General features: G+C 42.6%; 1 protein-coding gene across 4 annotated transcripts in view; it reads right to left on the bottom strand.

Moving 5' to 3' along the window:
• Positions 1-11,685: 11,685 nt before the first annotated feature.
• Positions 11,686-20,033, bottom strand: part of arhgef2a (Rho guanine nucleotide exchange factor (GEF) 2a) — a 37,849-nt gene continuing 29,501 nt past the window's right edge. For 3 of the 4 annotated variants that reach the window (XM_026155992.2, XM_026155990.2, XM_026155991.2), the window contains exons 19-23: positions 19,344-19,379; positions 19,208-19,258; positions 16,074-16,394; positions 15,391-15,559; positions 11,686-13,843 (exon numbers count right to left, since the gene is read on the bottom strand). In XM_026155992.2, the coding sequence (XP_026011777.1) occupies positions 13,815-13,843; positions 15,391-15,559; positions 16,074-16,394; positions 19,208-19,258; positions 19,344-19,379 (606 nt within the window). In that variant the 3' untranslated portion in view covers positions 11,686-13,814. Of the gene's footprint in view, positions 13,844-15,385; positions 15,560-16,073; positions 16,395-19,207; positions 19,259-19,343; positions 19,380-20,033 lie in introns of all 4 variants that reach the window. The other variant, XM_080295793.1, reaches the window with a different exon arrangement.

Raw genomic sequence — 20,033 nt, 5'->3', positions numbered from 1 at the left:
CCGACGCTGGATCATTGCGTGACTTCACGTTAGTCTCTCGGCCAGTCAGTACGGTGAGTCTGCCGCATTGTGCGTATCTTACGGCTGCCTGTTTGTTATCTCCCCAGGAGAAGCGTGGAGACGAGAGGGCAGCGAGCACGGGGTGCTCAGACACTGAGGAGCGGGGACAAGGAACACTGACACTGGGAAGAGGACATGTCACGGGAGTCGGGAACGCACTGGGGATTTATTGTTATTTTCCATTTCACTGTAATTAAACGCATTGTTTGCATTCAGAGCTCCGCGCCTGGGTCCTCCTTCCTCACTTCCCCACAGTTGGCCAGCCTCAACCGTGACAAAGGCAGTTCTGGTGCCTTCCTGGCCACCGGGCAAGACCTTGACAGAGTGTCCAGCAGCAGATGTGAAACCACTCTGGGGGATGACGGATGGCTAAATAACAGAGATGAAGGAATTCTGCAGGGTGGCTAGGAGGCCCACAGCAGACACAAAGAGACTCTGGGTACCAGCCAGGAGCCCAACCAGAAGGCCAGTAGTGGACACGGAGCAATTCTGAAGATCAACATCACGGAAGGAGACATGTCCCATCATGACCGTCAGTGGCTGAAGAGATGGGGCTCTCCACGATACAAAAGAGGAAGCCAGCAGCAGAGACTGAGACCCTCAGAACCAGGACATGAACTCCTGGACTTTGGCTCACACTCAGGTGGAGCAGGGCCCACTGGCTCGAGACGCTGGATGTTCCGAATTTTTTGAAGATACTAGAGGCTTGAGATTCCCTAGATTCTCTGGGGACTCTTGAGGCTCAGGACTCCCTGGAAGCTTGATCTGAGCAGGACTCCCAGTCAGGCTGTTGAGTAGGGTGCATTGTCCTCTCAGAAGGATGCTCAGCAGGGTCTAGCAGATTGTGTTGTCCTGCCTGGAACTGTGCAGGGTTCACAGCCACTCCTCTGGCGACTCAGGCTGCTTCGCATTATTCGCAGACCTTCTTGGAAGCTGGAGCTGTGGCTGGAGCCTGGCCACCATCACCCTAGGAAAGGGGTAAGGTGAGAATCAGGCTGAGCCTGGAGTAAGGATGGTGGAGCATTAGCCTCTGAGGATGCAGGCTGTGAAATGTAAGCAGTCTCTGGAGTACCATATGTAGTTTCTAACAAGGTAACACAGTGAGTGGTCTCTGAGAGAGGACTACATTCAACAGTCTAGGCAGTCTCTGAATGAGCTGGCTGATCATCACAACCCATTGTCTCAGAGGTAATACTGTCAGGCCCAACAGACATACTGTTGTTATTCACCAGCACAAAAAGACACGCAGTCTTGTTATGCACAGGTTCCAGACCTGCATAGGTTCTAAACCACAACACGTAACTTTATTAATCACAGTTCATTCTCTGACACAGCAACAGAAACCACAGTCTGTCTCCCAAATACTGAACACACAGACTCATTAAACTTAGTCCTGTTATCAGTGGACTCAAAAACAGAATATGCACTGAAGGAAATCTCCGTCATCCGTAGATCGAGTTTCCTCCTAAGGCGTGGGCACCAATAAGCAGAGTTCATCCTTTAACATATAACAAAATTAAAATATTCTCATGCATGATCAACGGTTAATCACGGTACCGGCCGGAGTACCGGGAGCAGTTTGGAAGAACAAGAAGACGCGGAGACTGTCCTAGGTTGTCATTCCAAACTGACTCAACTTTATTCACAAGTACAACAGTTTATATAGAGGAAAAAGGTTCATGTGTCAGCAGATTCTCAGTTCAAACCGGTACAGACCAAATAAGGAAGCGTCTTCCTGCTCTCTGAGCAAAGAAGTATCCTTTGTATAGTTCAGCTACAATTTATGATCATCCCAGCGAAATACACTCCTAGACATAGAGTACAGAGTTCTTTCATTAGTGAATTCTGAAACAAACCACCTGGCCTTTAACGAGCCTTTTTCTAAGAGATAAAGAAGGGAGGATGGGAGTAAGGAAGTGATCTCTGTGGTATTTTTGACCTTGGTACCATCCTGTGATTCTTACACATTAATTCTTGGGTCACAGAGAAAGAGAAAAACAACTAGTAAATGGGCCTTATTGAGTAACAGTTTTCCTGTATAATATCACTATAAAACAATATCCTGTAAATGCTACCATGATATCAAAATATCACAACAGTTCCCTCCTTTTATCATGAAATGATAACATAGTATAAAGACAGAATGTAATAACATAATATAAAGACAAATCATAAACGTAACTTGTCCTCCGAGCAAGCTTGATATCAAAATTCTAAGAAAGAAAAGAAAGAGAAAAAAGAAAAAGAAAAAAGAGAAATAAGAAAACTTCATTCCCTTCTTTGATAACGGAGTAATTCACAACCTAATGCTCAATATATATATATCAGGAACATCATTGGTGACATCTGGCACATCATCTGGGTCAATTTGTGCCAATTGCAAATACATTGAGGTAGAAAAAACCTAAAAGTAATGCAATAGATATGATAAATAACATAAATATATAAGAAAAAACGCAGTTCTTCAGTCGTCTCCTGGCCTGGTCCCAGGTTCGAGAGACATTAAATAAGCATCGTATGATGACAATGGGCATTTCATTTTCTCCATTATCAAAATAGAATGAGTCTAGCTTTATCAGATTAGACATCATGTGGTACTTTCGGCTTTCTTGTCCTGCACCTTGCTGTTGTTCACGTGAAGGATCAAAGAGCTCTCTGAGTCTTGGCTCTTTCAGGCGTTGTGTGTTAATCAGTGATTGCGTGTGTGTATCTATTGGATCCGGGCGCTGGCTCGCCGGTGTCGTCGTCTGCTTGATCCGACGCCTGAGATGGTCTGATTGGGCTGGTCTTAACCCTGCTGGCGTGAATCCACTGAGGTTGTCCGTCTGTGAGGATGCTGGTTCTTCGTCACTACCAGTACAGTCTGGGGGCTGGAAAACGCGCGGCCTCCCCGAGTTTCCTTGGTTTTAGCGACTTCACCAACACCGCATCTCCTGGTCTCCACTGTGGAGGGGAGAGGCTGAGAAAGACAAACTTTGTGATAGTTATTATTCAGTGTTTCTGCCAAATTGTAAACATAGTCGGACAATCGCCTTCAGTGACGCTGTTCCCCTCTGGATCTTTGTGTGTGTGTGTGTGTGTGTGTGTGTGTGTGTGTGTGTGTGTGTGTGTGTGTGTGTGTGTGTGTGTGTGTGTGTGTGTGTGTGTGTGTGTGTGTGTGTGTGTGTGTTTGTGGGGTCAGAGTGTGACCCCATAAATAACTTCCCCAAACCTGCCAAGAGTTCGCCTAAGCAAATGGCACTTACGTCCTACCATAAAACAATAAAACAAGGCACAAACTCCCCCATGCTCCAGAGTGCTCTCTAATACACACAAAGTTTGCAGACTATCAAGGATCAAACCTCTACCAATCTACAACTAAGTATAAACTCTAAGCATATATGGATATTTCTAAGCATAAATGACAATAAACAGTACAAAACCTAACATTCCTCTCACTTATAGGCCATCAAAGCCCCATCTGAACCTGGATGCACCACTTGCATAGGTTTAATACTTGTAAATAAACGGCTAATCACACAAATCACTGCAACAATAATAGTAAACATTGTTTAATGTTAATTCTGGACCCCACCTCTTGACGCATGGACACTCATGCGTCAACTCACCAAACCTGGATCCCTGTCTTAAAAACCGGCTCCACCAGGAGCCTGCATACACAAGATCTGGAAATAAAATCAAACTTCACACTTATAAACAAGTATATCACAAGGGTAACAAACATTCAGCATCAGCAAGATAAGTGTCATATTCAGGTTTTTCTCAAATCATTAAATCACTATTATTACCAGAATTTGTCCCAAATCATGAATCATCCCAATTTATTCCACAATTTAATCTGTGACTTTCCTTAAACAATGTCACTCCTCCCATTTTATCACCATGAGCTCAATAGCCCATCTTCAACTATTCCATAAACACCGTAACCCCTTATTTGTTTTACTCATGCCACTTGTCCGTTTCTGCCAAATCCTCCACAGCATTCTCAGAGAAACAAACATTAGCAATGCACATTGATTATCCTGGTGGGCAGGCGTCGGCCATCGACATTCCAGAGGTGCCATAAAAACACCATAAAGTTAGCCATCCCTAGCTGTAGAAAGAATGTCATACACATATAAACCCAGAAATCCTATAGTAGAAAAACATTAACTAATCCTCTCATAAACCACATGATCAAACACATGATTAATCATCTGCTGTAAAAAGAAATGTAAATGTTAGCGCTGCGCAAGTTAGTGAATGACACACACATAGTAAATTCACAGACAGAAAAGATGGCATTTAAAAGATTAAATTGTCATGCAACCTCGAATGTTGCTGTCATCTTTCTGCTCCTGTAACAAAAAACACATAAATTCATCCACCCTTTTGTCCTGTCTAGGTGGAGGTCAACCTTGAGTCGTGGTCAAGTCTTGTCAGCTTCTATCAGTCAGTCAGTTTGTTCTTTATTTCCATTCATACATTCATTCATTCTTTCTTTGCTGATAGTGGAACCTGTCATCGCATTTAGTTTCCACTTTCAGCAAAATGACGTCATTTCAATAAAAGAAAAAGAACTTTAGATAGGATTACATCGCTGAATCCTTTTTAGGACAGGGACTCTCATTTAATATTGTCCCAAATAAGTAGCTTTCTCCTGAGCCCATTTTAATGTGGAGAAAACTCACTTGACACAATTTTCTCAACGACGTTTAGCACTTTTAATTCCCGACATGCAGATCTGCTTAAAGAAAACAAAATCAGTGCTTGTTCAAAAGATAAAAATGAAAAATAACAGAGATTATCAAACAAAACTTTCAGTGCACTGTAAAAGTATCAAAATAAAAAGGCCTTTAAGTCATGACACAAACTCCTCATCAACTTCACAACAGGAGAAGAATCATCAGCTAGATTCACTCCAAACCAACCATCAGCTGCACAACCCACAACATAATCCTAATGTCATATTAGCTATGAGTTTAATCACCAGGTCTGTGCTCTTCACTCATTTAAACCACAGATCTATTTTATTCAATTTTCACAAAAAAAAAAAAGTTTGTTCTGACGTATTCAAAGTTGTGTAGCTAAATACAAAAGTCACTCGCACATCAAACAGGAAACTCAGTGTTTTAGAGTCTCCACTTAACACACAAACTCCAACACATCTCATTCACTCGTGCTAAAATTCAATCACCTTTCATTAATCTAAGAACCGATCAACTAATTTGCATATCAGCTATTAACCCACTAAGTTGACAGGACGACAGAAAAGCATGTTCAAAATAGTATCACAAAAGACAATTTCCCTCATACAGTAAATTGCTTATGCTGCATTAATCCAGCAGGAAGCTTCTCCCAATTTACCATTTTAACAACTAAATTTATTGTCTGATCACTGATTCGTCAAACCAGGATTTTTTTTTTTCCACAAAAGTTAAATTGTTGTCCTGCAACCTAGAGAGTCAATTTTTTTTTTTGCATTGTATAAATTCAGTATTTAATAACAAGTGTCTGCTAAATTGACACTATTTTAACACTGATGAAAGATAACAAGCTAATTTTCATTGCATGTCTGTGGAGCTGCATATCCAGCAGAGCATGCAATGTGCTATGAGTTTCACTGGTCTTTGCATCACACGAGGTGACTTGGACAAGATGATAAACAGACTCACACACTTAAAATGTTGTCTAATCTTCATGAGCTCTCTTGTGTTTGGAGTGTTAGTATGGTTAATGCATGTTCTGCTTTTGTGTGTGATTTTGAATATTCTATTTTCGCAGTGTTTAAAACTCTGTCTCAATTTTCCACTTAAGCAGTCAGTTTTCTTTTCCCCAGGTTTGCTAACCCAAATTTTGATTTCCCACATTTAATAACAAAATTTGTGTTCTCACCACTCTCATTCTATTGTCCTCTGATGCGGTTGACTTCGTGCTAGTGGCTGAAGTACTGCTGCTGCTGCCTTCTTGGGCAACTTCTTAGCAGGTCCTGCCGGTTTCTTGGCTTTGGCCGCAGCGGGCGTCTTGGCTTTGGTCTCAGTAGCCTCAGTAGTAGTTCATCTTGAAGGATCCGGAGGCCCCGGTGCCCTTGGTCTGCACCAGAGTGCCCTTCGCCACCAGGCTCTTGAAGGCGGTCTTGACACGGGCCTTGTTCTTGTCCACATCGTAGCCTGCGGCAGCCAGAGCCTGCTTGAGAGCGGCCGCGGACACGGCGTTGCGCTCCTTGAAAGCGGCCACGGCTTTCACGATCAACTCGCCCACGCTGAGGCCGACCTTCTTCGGCTTGGACCTCTGCACAGGGCGTGTTTATGATGGAGCCTTTCCGACCACAGCCGGCACGTTGAGCGCATCATTAAGGGTCCGTTTCTTTCATGTAGCAGTCCTTTCTGAACATTTCGACATGCTGCCGCCGCCGAACCTGGCCTCAGATCCAGCAAGCTCAGCGCGCTGATCTCCAAAAAAGTCCCGAAAGCCAGAAAGACGTCAAATAAATGTCTCGTTCTAAGAGCTCGAACAAAAACTCCTCTTCACGCCGCCATCTTGCTCGCCCCTCCGTGGAATTCATCCAATCAGATAGGAAGATGGGTTTGCTTTCTTCTTCTCTGGTGCTTTGTTAGATTGCTTCTGCAGCCTCTGCTCCGATACTGCCGCTGCTGACCAGGTTTTTTTTCCAGGTAAGAGTGAGAGTTTTGAGACAGATCGTGCTGTAAATAAGTCAGCCAGAAACTTGGCTTGAACGTTTCCAATTATTAAACTATTGTTTAACAACTATTGTTTAAATTTTCGTCCGACCGCTGCATGTGGAAAATTGATTCAGGTCTGCTTTTCACCTGAAAGTGACAAACTAAAGACATGTTCATCATTATCATCACTGCTTAATCAACACACATCTCTCTTTCTCTCTTTTTGTTTGTATTTTTTTTTTTAAATAGCTGGTGATCTGCAGTATCACAGCTCTCACAATCAAAAACAATTATTTTTACACAGCGCACAAAAACACCGTGACGTCAGACACATTCACACTCATTTTTTCTTCTACGTAGAGTTTACACACTTGAAGGATGGCACATCTGAGGTTGATTTAATTATTTGCTAGCTTTCTCTGAGTGAGCAACTTCTCACTTTTTAACGTACGTTTCAAGACAACAGGCAACTTCCTGTGTCTTTCTGCTTTTAATTTACTTTATTCGGGGACTAAGGAAGTCGTCAGTGTATCTCTCTGGATCACTAAGTGAAACTTCGTCAGCATATCCCGTTTCTTTATGGATCGATCACTGAGAGAGGTATAATACGGACGCATATTTACCTTCGTCAGCCTGATCCCACTTCTGACACCAAATTGAGGGAAATCTCCGTCATCCGTAGATCGAGTTTCCTCCTAAGGCGTGGGCACCAATAAGCAGAGTTCATCCTTTAACATATAACAAAATTAAAATATTCTCATGCATGATCAACGGTTAATCACGGTACCGGCCGGAGTACCGGGAGCAGTTTGGAAGAACAAGAAGACGCGGAGACTGTCCTAGGTTGTCATTCCAAACTGACTCAACTTTATTCACAAGTACAACAGTTTATATAGAGGAAAAAGGTTCGTGTGTCAGCAGATTCTCAGTTCAAACCGGTACAGACCAAATAAGGAAGCGTCTTCCTGCCCTCTGAGCAAAGAAGTATCCTTTGTATAGTTCAGCTACAATTTATGATCATCCCAGCGAAATACACTCCTAGACATAGAGTACAGAGTTCTTTCATTAGTGAATTCTGAAACAAACCACCTGGCCTTTAACGAGCCTTTTTCTAAGAGATAAAGAAGGGAGGATGGGAGTAAGGAAGTGATCTCTGTGGTATTTTCGACCTTGGTACCATCCTGTGATTCTTACACATTAATTCTTGGGTCACAGAGAAAGAGAAAAACAACTAGTAAATGGGCCTTATTGAGTAACAGTTTTCCTGTATAATATCACTATAAAACAATATCCTGTAAATGCTACCATGATATCAAAATATCACAACATGCATTTATACTTTCTCCCACAGAAAACTCATTCCCTTCATCAATCTGATCAGAAACAGAAATGTTCATTTCACTAAGATTATATGAACGTTCAAGAAATGGAGAAACAATCAAGTAACCAGACCACAGTCCACAGAAGCCAGTCTCTGCCATCAATTCCTCTTTACTCACAGAAGCAGGGGCACCACCAAGCAGGTCCAGGGGGCACTGGCCACCCCCCAAAATTTGCTGCCCCTGCACAGAAGACGAGACATCAGGAGACACCAACAGAGAAACAGTCTGCGGATGGGCTGGGCATCAGGACATACGAGCAGCAGGTCAAGACTAAAGCAACTTGGAACTAAGAATAAGACCAAAGCCACTAAAAATACATGAAGCAACTGCAAACATTACACACACCGACAATCAACAGGCTTGAAAGTCTAAAAAACTGAAACTGCTGGGCACACTGACCCAGAAACATGATAGAGATACAATAAGACACAATAAAATAAAAGAAATGATAATAAATCAATAAAAGTCTCAACAGGAAGCCCATTTAAACAACATACAGTGGTGTGGAAAAGAGTTTGTCATCTTCCTGATTTCCTGTTTTTAATGTTTCATCAAATAAATTTAAATATTAGACAAAAATAGCACAAGTAAACACAAAATGCAGTTTATAAATGAAGGTGTTTAATATCAAGGCTAAAATATTCAAACCCATATGGTCCTGTGTGAAACAGTGATTTTATAACATAAATTAACAGTGGTGAATGACATCTTTGGAAACTTGAGTTCAGTTTCTCTAGCCTCACACAGGCCTGGTGACTTAAATAGGACCTGCCAGACAAAGCAGAGTAGACCAAAAGGCTCTCAGAATCATATCATGTCACAATCCTGCGACTCATCCAGAGGTCACAAAAAAACAGCACAATATCCGAAGAACTGCTTGCCTCACTTCTCTCAGTTATGGACAGCGTTCATGACTCCAACATAAAAACAAGAGACTGGACAAAAATGACCTGCATGGCAAAGTTCCAAGACAAAAACCACTGTTGAACAAAAGGAACATTAAGGCTCGTCTCAGTGTTGCCAGAAAACATCTTGATGATCCCCACGACTTTTGGGAAAATACTCTATGGACTGATGAGACAGAAGCTGAACCTTTTGGAAGGTGTGTGTCCCATTCATCTGCAGTAAAAGTAACACAACATTTCAGAATAGGAACATCATACCAAAATATGGTGGTGGCCCGGGGTTGTTGTACTGACTGAGGACCTGGAAGACTCACTGTGGTAAATGGAAGCATGAACGAGACTGTCTGGCCATCCGTTCATGACGTCAAGCTGAAGTTGGGTTCTGCAGCAGGACAATGATCCAAAACCATGCAGTGTGTTACATCCCAAAGAAGTCTACGGGGTGAGGGGAGGAACATAAAACTAGAAAGAGAAATCAATATCAAGCTAGCCAAAAACATAAGCCTAATGAAAAAACAGGCAAACAAACCAAGGCTTCCAGAAACATCTGACATTCTGACAACCACAAAAATGGCCAAAGACCCTGAAGCGATATTTCAGTCAGCCTTGGAGAACATCTGTTGGCTGCAGGACTCGGACTTCAGCTTGCACTGGAACGTTCACGGCTGAATGTGAAATGGTGGGAATGAGAATCGGCACCTCCAAATCCGAGGCCATGGTCCTCAGCCTGAAAAGGGTGGAGTGCCCACTCCGAGTCAGGGACGAGTTCCTGCCCCAAGTAGAAGAGTTTAAGTATCTCGGGATCTTGTTCGCAAGTGACGGGAGAAGGGAGCGGGAGATCAATAGACGGACTGGTGCAGTGATGCGGACGCTGTACCGGTCTGTTGTGGCGAAGAGAGAGCTGAGTGTAAAAGCAAAGCTCTCAACATCAGGAAAGGAGACATGTCCCATTGTGACCGTTGATGGCTGAAGAGATGGAGCTTTCTACGATACAAAAGAGGAAGCCAGTAACAGAAAATAAGACCCTCAGAACCAGGCCACGTAGAACTCCTGGACTCTTGGAAGTTCAGCCACCCGGGAGGGGCTCAGAGTAGAGCAGCTGCTCCTCCACATCGAAAGGAGCCAGTTGAGGTGGTTCAGGCATCTGGCAAGGATGCCTCCTGGGCGCCTCTTGGGTGAGGTGTTCCGGGCATGTCCCACCGGGAGGAGGCCCCGGGGCAGACCCAAGACACGCTGGAGAGATTATATCTTTCGGCTGGCCTGGGAACGCCTTGGTGCTCCCCCGGATAAGCTGGAGGAGGTGGCTGGGGAGAGGGAGGTCAAAATCCTGACCTGAATCTGATTGAAATGCTGGGATTTTGTATGAAGCTGAGTTACATAAGCTGGAACAGTCACCCAGGTCATGGTCTTGAGAGCATGAAAATGACAGCTGGACGTCTTAAGGGTCCTGCTGCAGCCACATTTGTTTTATTCTAATAACACTCCTCCTCCTCCATCAGGGGTCACCACAGCAGATCATCGCCTTCCATCTCACCCCATCTCCAGTATCCTCCTCTGTCACACAAATCTTTTACAGATTGTTCTTCACTACATCCACAAATCCTCTTTGTGTTTTTTTTAACCTCCTACCACATTCAGGGTCTTTTGCCCAATGTACCCACAGTCCTTCCTTCTTATGTCCAAACCATCTTAACCTCGCCTCTCTAACTTAACCACATGTTTTGAGACAGAATAAATCAATATGTTGATCAATTCTAAAGTCTTTTCAAAACAGATGATCATAAAGAGAGTCTCCTGATGTTTAATAATTCATATTTAATAGTTTTGCTCTTTGGTGCTGCTTTATCTCAGGTGGTCTAAGAGCAGACAAAAGCTCTATGTGGTGTTTTGGGGCTATGGGGGGAGGAGGGAGCTGCAGAGAGCCAAGTAAGACTACAACTTTTAATTCCTGGTCTTTACTTAGTGTTGATTTAATAAATTAATCCTTATTTCTATAAATAACAGCTGCACCATCTAAAGTGGAATGACAAAAACTCTCCTAATAAGACCAGATCAGTTATCTTTAATGCCCACATTGGTTTTTGGGCACCACATAGACAGCTAGCGGTTGAAGGATGACATGTAGCTATGTAATCAGTGGTCAGATTGGGAGTCTGATCAAATTTGATTGGAGGCAACTCCTCTACAGAGAGCTTACCAGAGTTGCTCATTTGGGAAAATTGATCTGAAACAAAAAAACAAAGGTGTATCCTCTGATGGCCAGGGCCCTGAAAGTAGGAGGAGCACATGGTGGAACCTATAGCAAATTATAGGGGAACTTGTCCCCGCTTACCTTTCAGTGTAAATATGAGCATACAGTATGTATATGAGGTGTTGCTCTGATTGTTTAACTGGGTCTGTCTAACCTGCTTGGCCCTGTGGCTTTCCCACACCAGATGTATGCACAGAGGTCACACATACAAACATCTTGAGAGGGAATCCTTATGCACTGAGAACATTGAACATGCCGAGCTGACATTATTTTTACTTTCCTGGGGTTGTATTAACAAATGGTTTCCTGGTTGTGGCTACAGATCTGGACACCTGCGCTACTTTGTGGCTGCTATTTCTGCAGTTCATGGAAACCAATCTCAGAAAAGAGAAATCATATAATAAAGAAAATAATTGACACCAGAATATATTTCAGGTTATATATTTTATGTAGTAATACAAATAGCACAATTGGAAAAGGGTGTGCAAAAGTAATTACAGTCCTTGTTTTTGGCTTACATTGCATTCAACCCTATATTGTAACAGGCAAACACTGCAATGAATCCACACTTTGATGCTACTATCTCATACATTCTCATACATACAGTATCATTGTTCTCAGTTGCTTTTGACCATTGTTTACAGTCAAAATGTTGCAAATCCTGTCTTTTTAATCGATAGATGTGCTAAATTATATCTCAGCTGACCCAGTGAATTAGTTATAACTAATTCAAATCAGTTTACATCCAGATTCACTGCATATTTGCAGTTTTATGCAAGTCAGATCAAATACGGTTGATTTTTCTGGCAAAGACATGACAGTAGTATATCTCATGCAGCAGTCACATAAATTACCATTTAAAAAGTCACTATTGTTTCTACAATGTCTAAACTTTAATTATGCATCTGGACCAAATAAGGACTTGTAAAGGTGGTCAAAAACTGTTACTGACATCTGTAGGTGAAAAGAAAAGAAGAAAAAATCTGTTCAGATGCACACATGCTGAGAAAAAAGCTGTTCCTTTAACTCCATATCATATAGTGTGATCATGAAAAGGCTTCCACTGTCTTGGCTACCACAGTTAGTCAGATGGTGGTGTTGATGATGGCACTGATCCTGTCTTAAGTCTGCAAAGCATGATTTGAATAAGCTGGACACAGAAGATGTGAGAACTGAACACTTTTACCTACCAGGATATAGTCTGCACCCCCGTGAGGGGAAGAATAGATTCCACAAAAACAAAGTGCAAATGTCATGTAATCAGTCACTGCAGTAACATTTATGAAAGCCTGACTTCAACATAGGGGGAACTACCCAAAGCCCTTAATTATCATAAATGTCTTCAAGAAACAGAAGCTGAGGGACGTAAAGTTGTCCTCATAATCTCATGACCTGAACATCATCTTTGGAGAGATTGTAAACATGCTCTGCATGCAAAGATCATCGAAAACATCTCAGAACGTGAACAGTGGCTGAAAATTCCTAAATCCAAAATGAAAACACTCAGAAAACATTTAGGTCAGCGGTCTCCAACCTTTTTTGTGCCACGGGCCGGTTTATGTCCGACAATTTTTTCACGGCCTTTAAGGTGTTGCGGATAAGTACAACAAAATAAAACCAGTATCGGTACCAAAAAAAGAAGATTTATTCATAACACAGGAAAAGATCCAGGGAAACCGAGTAAACGATAAAAACGATTTAAAAAAATAACGATAAAAACGCTGAAAACCATAAATTTCGCTCCCGAGCCTCAACCCTCGCAGCCCGGTACCGAACGACTCACGGACCGGTCCGTGGCCCGGGGGTTGGGGAGCGCTGATTTAGAGTTGTGATACCTGCTAGAAAAAGTTCAACACTGATCTAGTTACTTAGTAGTTAATATGTGAGACAAGTACTTTTTGCATACAACTGTGTCGTCATCAAAGTACTACAACAATTAGGGACATGGGTTAGTAATTAATGAAAGAACAATACTGCAGATAATACAGAGCAACAGAAGATAGACTGACACACAGAACATGAAAAACCAGAACATGTATGTGCTGCATCCTCCTCTTGCTGTTGGTCACAGTAGGGATCAAACTGTAGGCCAAAGTATCACGTCAAGAATTTCAACACAACATTCGAACACACAGTGCTGTGTATCTACAATCGAAGCCCATCATTTGCCAGCACCTAATGCATGAACTTCAAAACTTTAATATATCAACAGCTTACTGATGGAAAAAGCAGGTGAAATGATCCAGTCGCTGTCAGACCGTTTGATGGTTAGTATTGATTTTGTAAAATGTTTAAGTTATAGTTGTTTTTTTAATTTTATTTTATATTTTGTGTTTTTTCCAAGTCCAAGAGCTTTGGGTAAAGTGTTGATAAATTTCATTAAGACATTAGTAGTTGTAATACTTGTAAGTTTATCATGCAACGTGTGATTAAATGTAAAACTCACTGCCACGTCAACACAAACTACTCAAAAACAAAGCAGATCAAAAATATCAAGACTTCAGATGAGCAAATATATTCATACAGTCATTAGCAGAATGAAAACATGCCAGGATCAGATCTCCTCTGGAATATCGTGAAGATCTGAAAAAAAGAGAACAAATATAAATTCAGACCTCTAACATCAGTTTAACAGTGCAGTATTTTAGTGTCAAGTATCCAAACATAACGGGGGGAGGAACAAATCAAATTAAAGCTCATGTGTTTTGTTTGAGGAATGAGGGATGAGGATACAAAGGCAGTCAATAAACTCGTTGGTGGCTGGACTTCTGGAGTCACCCAAGTTCTTTAAAGCTCTGAATGTTGTGGAGCTGTTCGGATTTATACAGCTTTGCAACGTTGCATGGAAATTGTGGGGAGTACCTCTGGACTGGCAAGTTGGCTGCGGGTTGTTGTATAAAAAGCTAAGTGTAAACATGTAACCCATCTTTTTTCTGGGAAATCAAAAAGTAAATGGTTTGGGAAACGGTGTAGCTATGTCTTTATATCCTAATCAGACAACCAAGTACAGTAAAAGGTCTTAAGTGTGGTATTTGCATTTGGTTGCTGAGGAGAAGGGCTTAGACTAAAATGGAAGAAATCAAACGGGAACATTAGGAGTACCAAACCACATCAGCAGTTTGGTACATTTTTTTAGTTACATTTAGTTACATTTAGTTACATCTACAAATGACGATAAAGTTATTTTGTCAGAAAGTGTTTTGTAACATTTCTGTCCTGATGCTCAGTTATACAGGTAAATCCCAAAAGCTTGACTCTGTTCATCAGGACGTTTTCAGTGGGAGAAACGTTTCGTCACTCATCCAGGTGACTTCTTCAGTCTCAGCTGACTGCAGGTCAGTAACTTGACCATTAGTATGCAAATTGTCATGACCAGTGATCAACAACCACCGATCAGTGGCCATGAGTCCCATTCACAGAGAGCTGGGGAATGGCTGCAGTCACAGCAGAGCCACCTCGTCAGGCCAGGACTCTGCAGTCTATTTACACCTACAGGCCAGTGGACACTCTTTCAATGATGAGGATGTAACATCCTGGACAAGGAGGAACGCTGGTTTGAGGGCGGAGTCAAGAAGGCCATTTATGTGTAAAGGGAAAGACCATCTCTGAATGGAGGAGGGGCCTAAGGGTGCATCTGTCACCATCTTACAATGCTGTGATTGCAGCCATTCCCCAACTCTCTGTGAATGGGACTCATGGTTGTTGATCAATGATCATGACAATTTGGATATTAATGATCAAGGAACTGACCTCCCAGCTCATTGTTCCTTCAGTGCTGCTGGTTTCAGTCATTGTGCAGATGTCCTGTTTAAAGGTTGGAAACCTGCAGTCAGCTGAGACTGAAGACGTCACCTGATGATGATGAAACGTTTCTCCCACTGAAAACGTCCAGATGAACAGAATCAAACATTCTAGTTTTCTTTAGTAAGGAAAAGTTATTACTATTTTTTACACAATAACTAAATTATTTTCAGAAAAAACAACTTGTTATTTTTCAATTAACACTCAATATGATTTGGGCTGTCACTTGAGAAACCGCTGTGCCAAAAACAAAAGAAATGGTAAATGGACAAGAAAGATATAGATACATAGACAGCAGTCGGTCACGTCGTGTCTGTCTGTTACCTAACCTTTGGAGCTTTCAGATGCAGTCCCATCGTCATCATCATCTGACGTCACATATACCTCTAGGTCAATGACTTGCTGCAGGCTTGACTGGTGAACAGAATCTTGGTTGGCTTGCATGTTATAAACTCCAGACATCTCTGTTTCTGACTGCATTGACAAAGGCTTAGACATCTAGGAAAGAGCAAAGAAACATGAGTAATGGGTACAGAAAACACAGCTGATTTACAACAACCACCAGGTTTATTTTACTCCTCTCAGAGGTTGTTTCTTCGGGCTTTTCTGCCTCTTTGTCAAATGCTTAACTTCCAAAGATCAAACTATCTGCTCCGCGTTCGGTTATCAACCTAGCTCAGTCATCACCAGATCAGCAGCCAGAGGTAGTGTGTCTGTTCTGTTCATGTTACAGTCAGTTTGTTTTTCACAGCTATCCTCGTTGTCTGTTCTGATCGAGCATATGTGATGGTCTGTACTCCCATGGATGGCCTGCATCTCCTGGTAGCGTTGTTCCAACTTTCTGTAAATAAACCTGTGTGACCTTTTCCCTGTGTCCTCTGTGTGTGGGTTCATGATTCTGTTCATGACAGAAGGATCTGACCTCCATGGAGTTAAAATTTGTTTAAAATCTGTGTCTTGGCGCCCCTTGTTGCCCCTATTATACTATATCAGTATAAGTAATTGAACTTACCTGAGAGGCCTGTTCTCCATACCGCTGTGAAGCAGGTGCAACCCCACTGGTGGCTTTCATTTGTCGGACCTGCCTCTCTAGCTCAGCCCGGGCCCTCTCGCTGTCTTTGAACCGATTTTCTGCATCCCTCAGTCTCAGCAGCTCTTCCTGCAGCAGGCTGTGTTGTCTCTGCAGAAGCGCCAGTTCTCCTATGGTTGACAATACAGTGGCTTCCCGATGGCCTCCATCTCGCAACAGAGGGCGCCATACTTCACTTGGAGACATGGTGCCCTGCTGCTGCAGTAACAGCTCCAAGATTGAGTCTTGCTTAATAACAGCACCCTGTCATATTACAAGGAGAATCCAGTGTCAGATATTTTTGGTTTGTGACAGAGTCAAATATGAAGTGTGTCTGTTGTGTTGTGATGTTTTAGAAAGATTCCACAGTTGTGTTATTTTGTAAAGATGGATTCGCTTCTTTGTTTCTGGTAGATTTGACTTTTATTTACAAATATTTCAAACCAGTCGACCAAATAAGCACCAAAAGACTGCTGCGGATCAGCTTTAGTTTAGCTTTTACTGTGAAAAAAATCAAAACATGTATAAATAAAGAAATATTAAGCACTAAATGTACAGAAAGACATAAGAGAGAGAAATAGAAAAGTGATTAATTGCACATAAAAAAGTGGCAGGAGTGAGCAGCAGTACAAGTTTGAGCAGCACAAGATTGCAGTGTGAAGTGTGATTATTAAGTGTGAGCTCATGCGTCTCATGTCTGCATGTCTTATGATGTCAGGCTCGTGTTGTCATGGCTACGTCTCTCAGTGTTTCCTGTTTTATTTTGTAGAGTCAGGAGTCTCCATGTTCAGTGTGTTTTGTTTTACTTCCCCTGTGGTGTCCTTATGTTCAGCTGTTTCCTCGTGTGTTCCCGTGATCACCTCCTGTGTGCGTTCAGTCTGTGTCAGGTTGTCTGTTTGGTTTCACGTCATGTCACAGAGATCTAACTGCTCAGGTTCATGTTGGGTTTATTTCACAGTTCCATGGTCCCATGAACCTGTTCAGTTCCATGTCTCTCGCCACAGTTTCCATAGTTATTTAGTTTTCCCAGTTTAGGTTTCAGTTAGTTGTGGCTATGTTTTTGTATTCATGCTTACCAGCCATAATAAACATCTCGCTGTTTGTTTAAACCTTAGTCCCGTTTTCTTCTCTGTCTGAGATTGGGTCACTCTACACACCGTCAGCTCCCACTGACCGTGACAACACCTGCACTGCTACAACTGTCTGCTGGGACTGAACGACACTGCATTCGTTCTGAAGACAGTCTGCAAGCTGGTAAACTGCCCAAGGAAGAAACTTCTGAGGCTGGATCCTGTCACACTGTCCTTTGTTCTTTTCACTTTTTTATAGCAATAACTGGATGAGACACTCCTGAGAGTAATGTTTTCAGTAAATGGACTGATTCTTATAGAGCGCTCTCCCGGAGTGCTCAAAGCGCTGTAGACAACACACCCACTCATACAAGCACTTCTAAACACAAGTGCAAACTAATCTCCACACACCCTGATGTGAATGTTACCAAGCAGGTACTGTGTTAGGAGACCTGGGTCGTTGACGCAGAGTTTTGAAGGTTTTTTTTACTATTGTACTTTGATTCTTATTGTTTCTAGTCTTTTGGTTTCTTTCTTAATGTTCTGGTTTCTGTCTGTGTTTCTTGCTCTGTCTCCCCTGTCTGCTGCGTCCCCTTGAGAAGTCCATGTCTCTGTGTTATGTTTCCTGTTTTACTTTGAAGGTCCATGTCTGATGTTAATGTATCTGGTTTTGCTTCCCCTGTCTCGTCAGCCCTGATTTGTCCCAGCTGTGTTTCCCTCCTGTCTCTCATTCCCTGACTGCTCCCTCTGTGTATTCAAGCCCTGTGTTTCTGGGTCAGTGTCGTGATCTATCATCCCTCCATGCTGTGTGGTCCGGCCTTCTGCCTGCCAGTTTAGTTTCCAGTGTTTCCAGTGTTTCCAGTGTAGCCAGTGTAGCCAGTTGTGTCATGTAGAAATAAATCTTTATTTTGAGTCTGCACTTTTGGGTCCACCTTGCCATCACTACTGCCTGCACACAGCCTTCACATGACAGAAGATCGCGACCAGAACATGGACCCCGCAGACTGTTCCTGCTGGAGGTTCTGGAGAACCGCTCCTGTATGACGAGCCAGAGGATTTGCAGCCCGGTCAGCTGGAGGGTTCGTGGCCCGACCCACCCCCTTCCCGGAGTAAACAGCGTTCACAACGCCGCCACTCCAGAACGACTGAGCACACCCCATTCATGGGAGAAAGTGAATGTTTATTGCCCTCTCCACTCGAGCATTCCAACCCAACCTTCTGCAATTTCTTTCACTGTGAGCAAGACTGTTTTTCACTCAGAGGATTTATTCTGTCTGAATCGGTTGATTCAGAGAATGTAAGTCTTGTTCCCGCTGGAGGGTCCGAGGGGCCCATCCAGCCTTCATCGCTTGCCGCGCCACCATCTGCGGCTTCCATGCCGTTGTCTGGTCCTGCCGTCGCCTGTCTGGTCCTGCCGCACAGCCGGCCTCCAGACCTCCTTCACCTGCGCCGCTGCCGCCATTGCCTTTCGCACAGTCGGCCTCGTGAACTGAACTGTTTAGGGCTGTTGTGCTGTCGACCTCTGGGCCCCCTGAACCTTTCAGAACTGTTTACTGTGTTCTTGAACATTTCATGGCTTTGCTTTGGACTCTGGCTCCTTGTTTTTAGTTTGTTTCATTTGTTTGTTTGAATTATTTTCAATATTTCTTGAAGCTGCTAAATTTAGCAGCACTCAGTGCAGTTGTGGCAGTTGCCTGCCTTCATTTTAAAAGGTTTGTAACATAATTTTCAGGAATTTTAGTTAAAGAGGATTACAAAAGTGAACAGGAAATACTGAGTTAAGTTATGTCAACTAATTCCCCTCAGAGACATGCTTTTATAAAATGTAGTTATTAATCATGTTAGTTTTATCGTAGTCAAAAAGTACATGTAGTCAGAACATTGGCATTCAGACAAGCTTTAAAGTTTATCAACTTAACAAAACTAAGGTGAAGGTGACCTCGTACACAGTGTCTGTAACATGTGGTGTGGTGTATGGAGTGCTGTGGCAGGTTAAGTCCGACTTACCTGGAGTGCATGAAGATAAACGCTGAGATTCACCAGCCTTTGGCAGATCTCCTGTCAGACACGAGCAGCATACTTATTACTGACTTCTGTTTTAAATGCACTTTAAATAAACAGACATACTTTAAAAGTTACTTACCATTAGCGGTGACTTGTCTTGTCGCTTCGTGCATTCCTTTATTAGGCAAAAACGTTTTCCACAGACAGCAGAGAGTGAAAACAGTTGAAGCAAAGTTATTACAGTTCACCAACTCAGAGAAACATTTCAGATTTTCCGCACAGATCCAGCTCGACCTGGATGGTTACACTCATGACACGCCCACACAGGGACAGAACTAACAAGGAACCAGGGGACCCGAGGCACCAATGCCCCAGACCCCACACCCAACCCAGGAGCACCTACCAACACAAGTATCCCAGGCACCATTCAACACTGCAAGGCAACATCCACTCACATCCCCCACCACCACAAATCAGGACAGACACACAGACGCCCCTAAAACAAGAGTCCAGTGACTTCAGTGTGAACTGGAGTCACTCTGTCCTGTCTTTATTATACAGGAGAGCTTTTTGTATTCATCAAAAACTATACCGAAATATCTATAGTGGCTCGAAAATAAAAGAATGAAGGTCATACAATACATGACCTGCTGTGCTGATATTAAAATATGATTATTAGAGATATACTTGCAGTTAATGAAATTACTAAACACAAGTAAAGTTTGAATTTGACATTGAAAGCTAAATTCTTACTGACATTATTGATGTCAAAGATGAAAATTAAACTCTAGTTTTGCTGATAAAATAAAAGTCTCTGGACAAAATGACT

This window comes from Astatotilapia calliptera, chromosome 22 (assembly GCF_964374335.1).
Source record: "Astatotilapia calliptera chromosome 22, fAstCal68.1, whole genome shotgun sequence".
Classification (NCBI taxonomy): domain Eukaryota; kingdom Metazoa; phylum Chordata; class Actinopteri; order Cichliformes; family Cichlidae; genus Astatotilapia; species Astatotilapia calliptera.
This window is presented reverse-complemented; position numbering and strand designations above follow the sequence as displayed.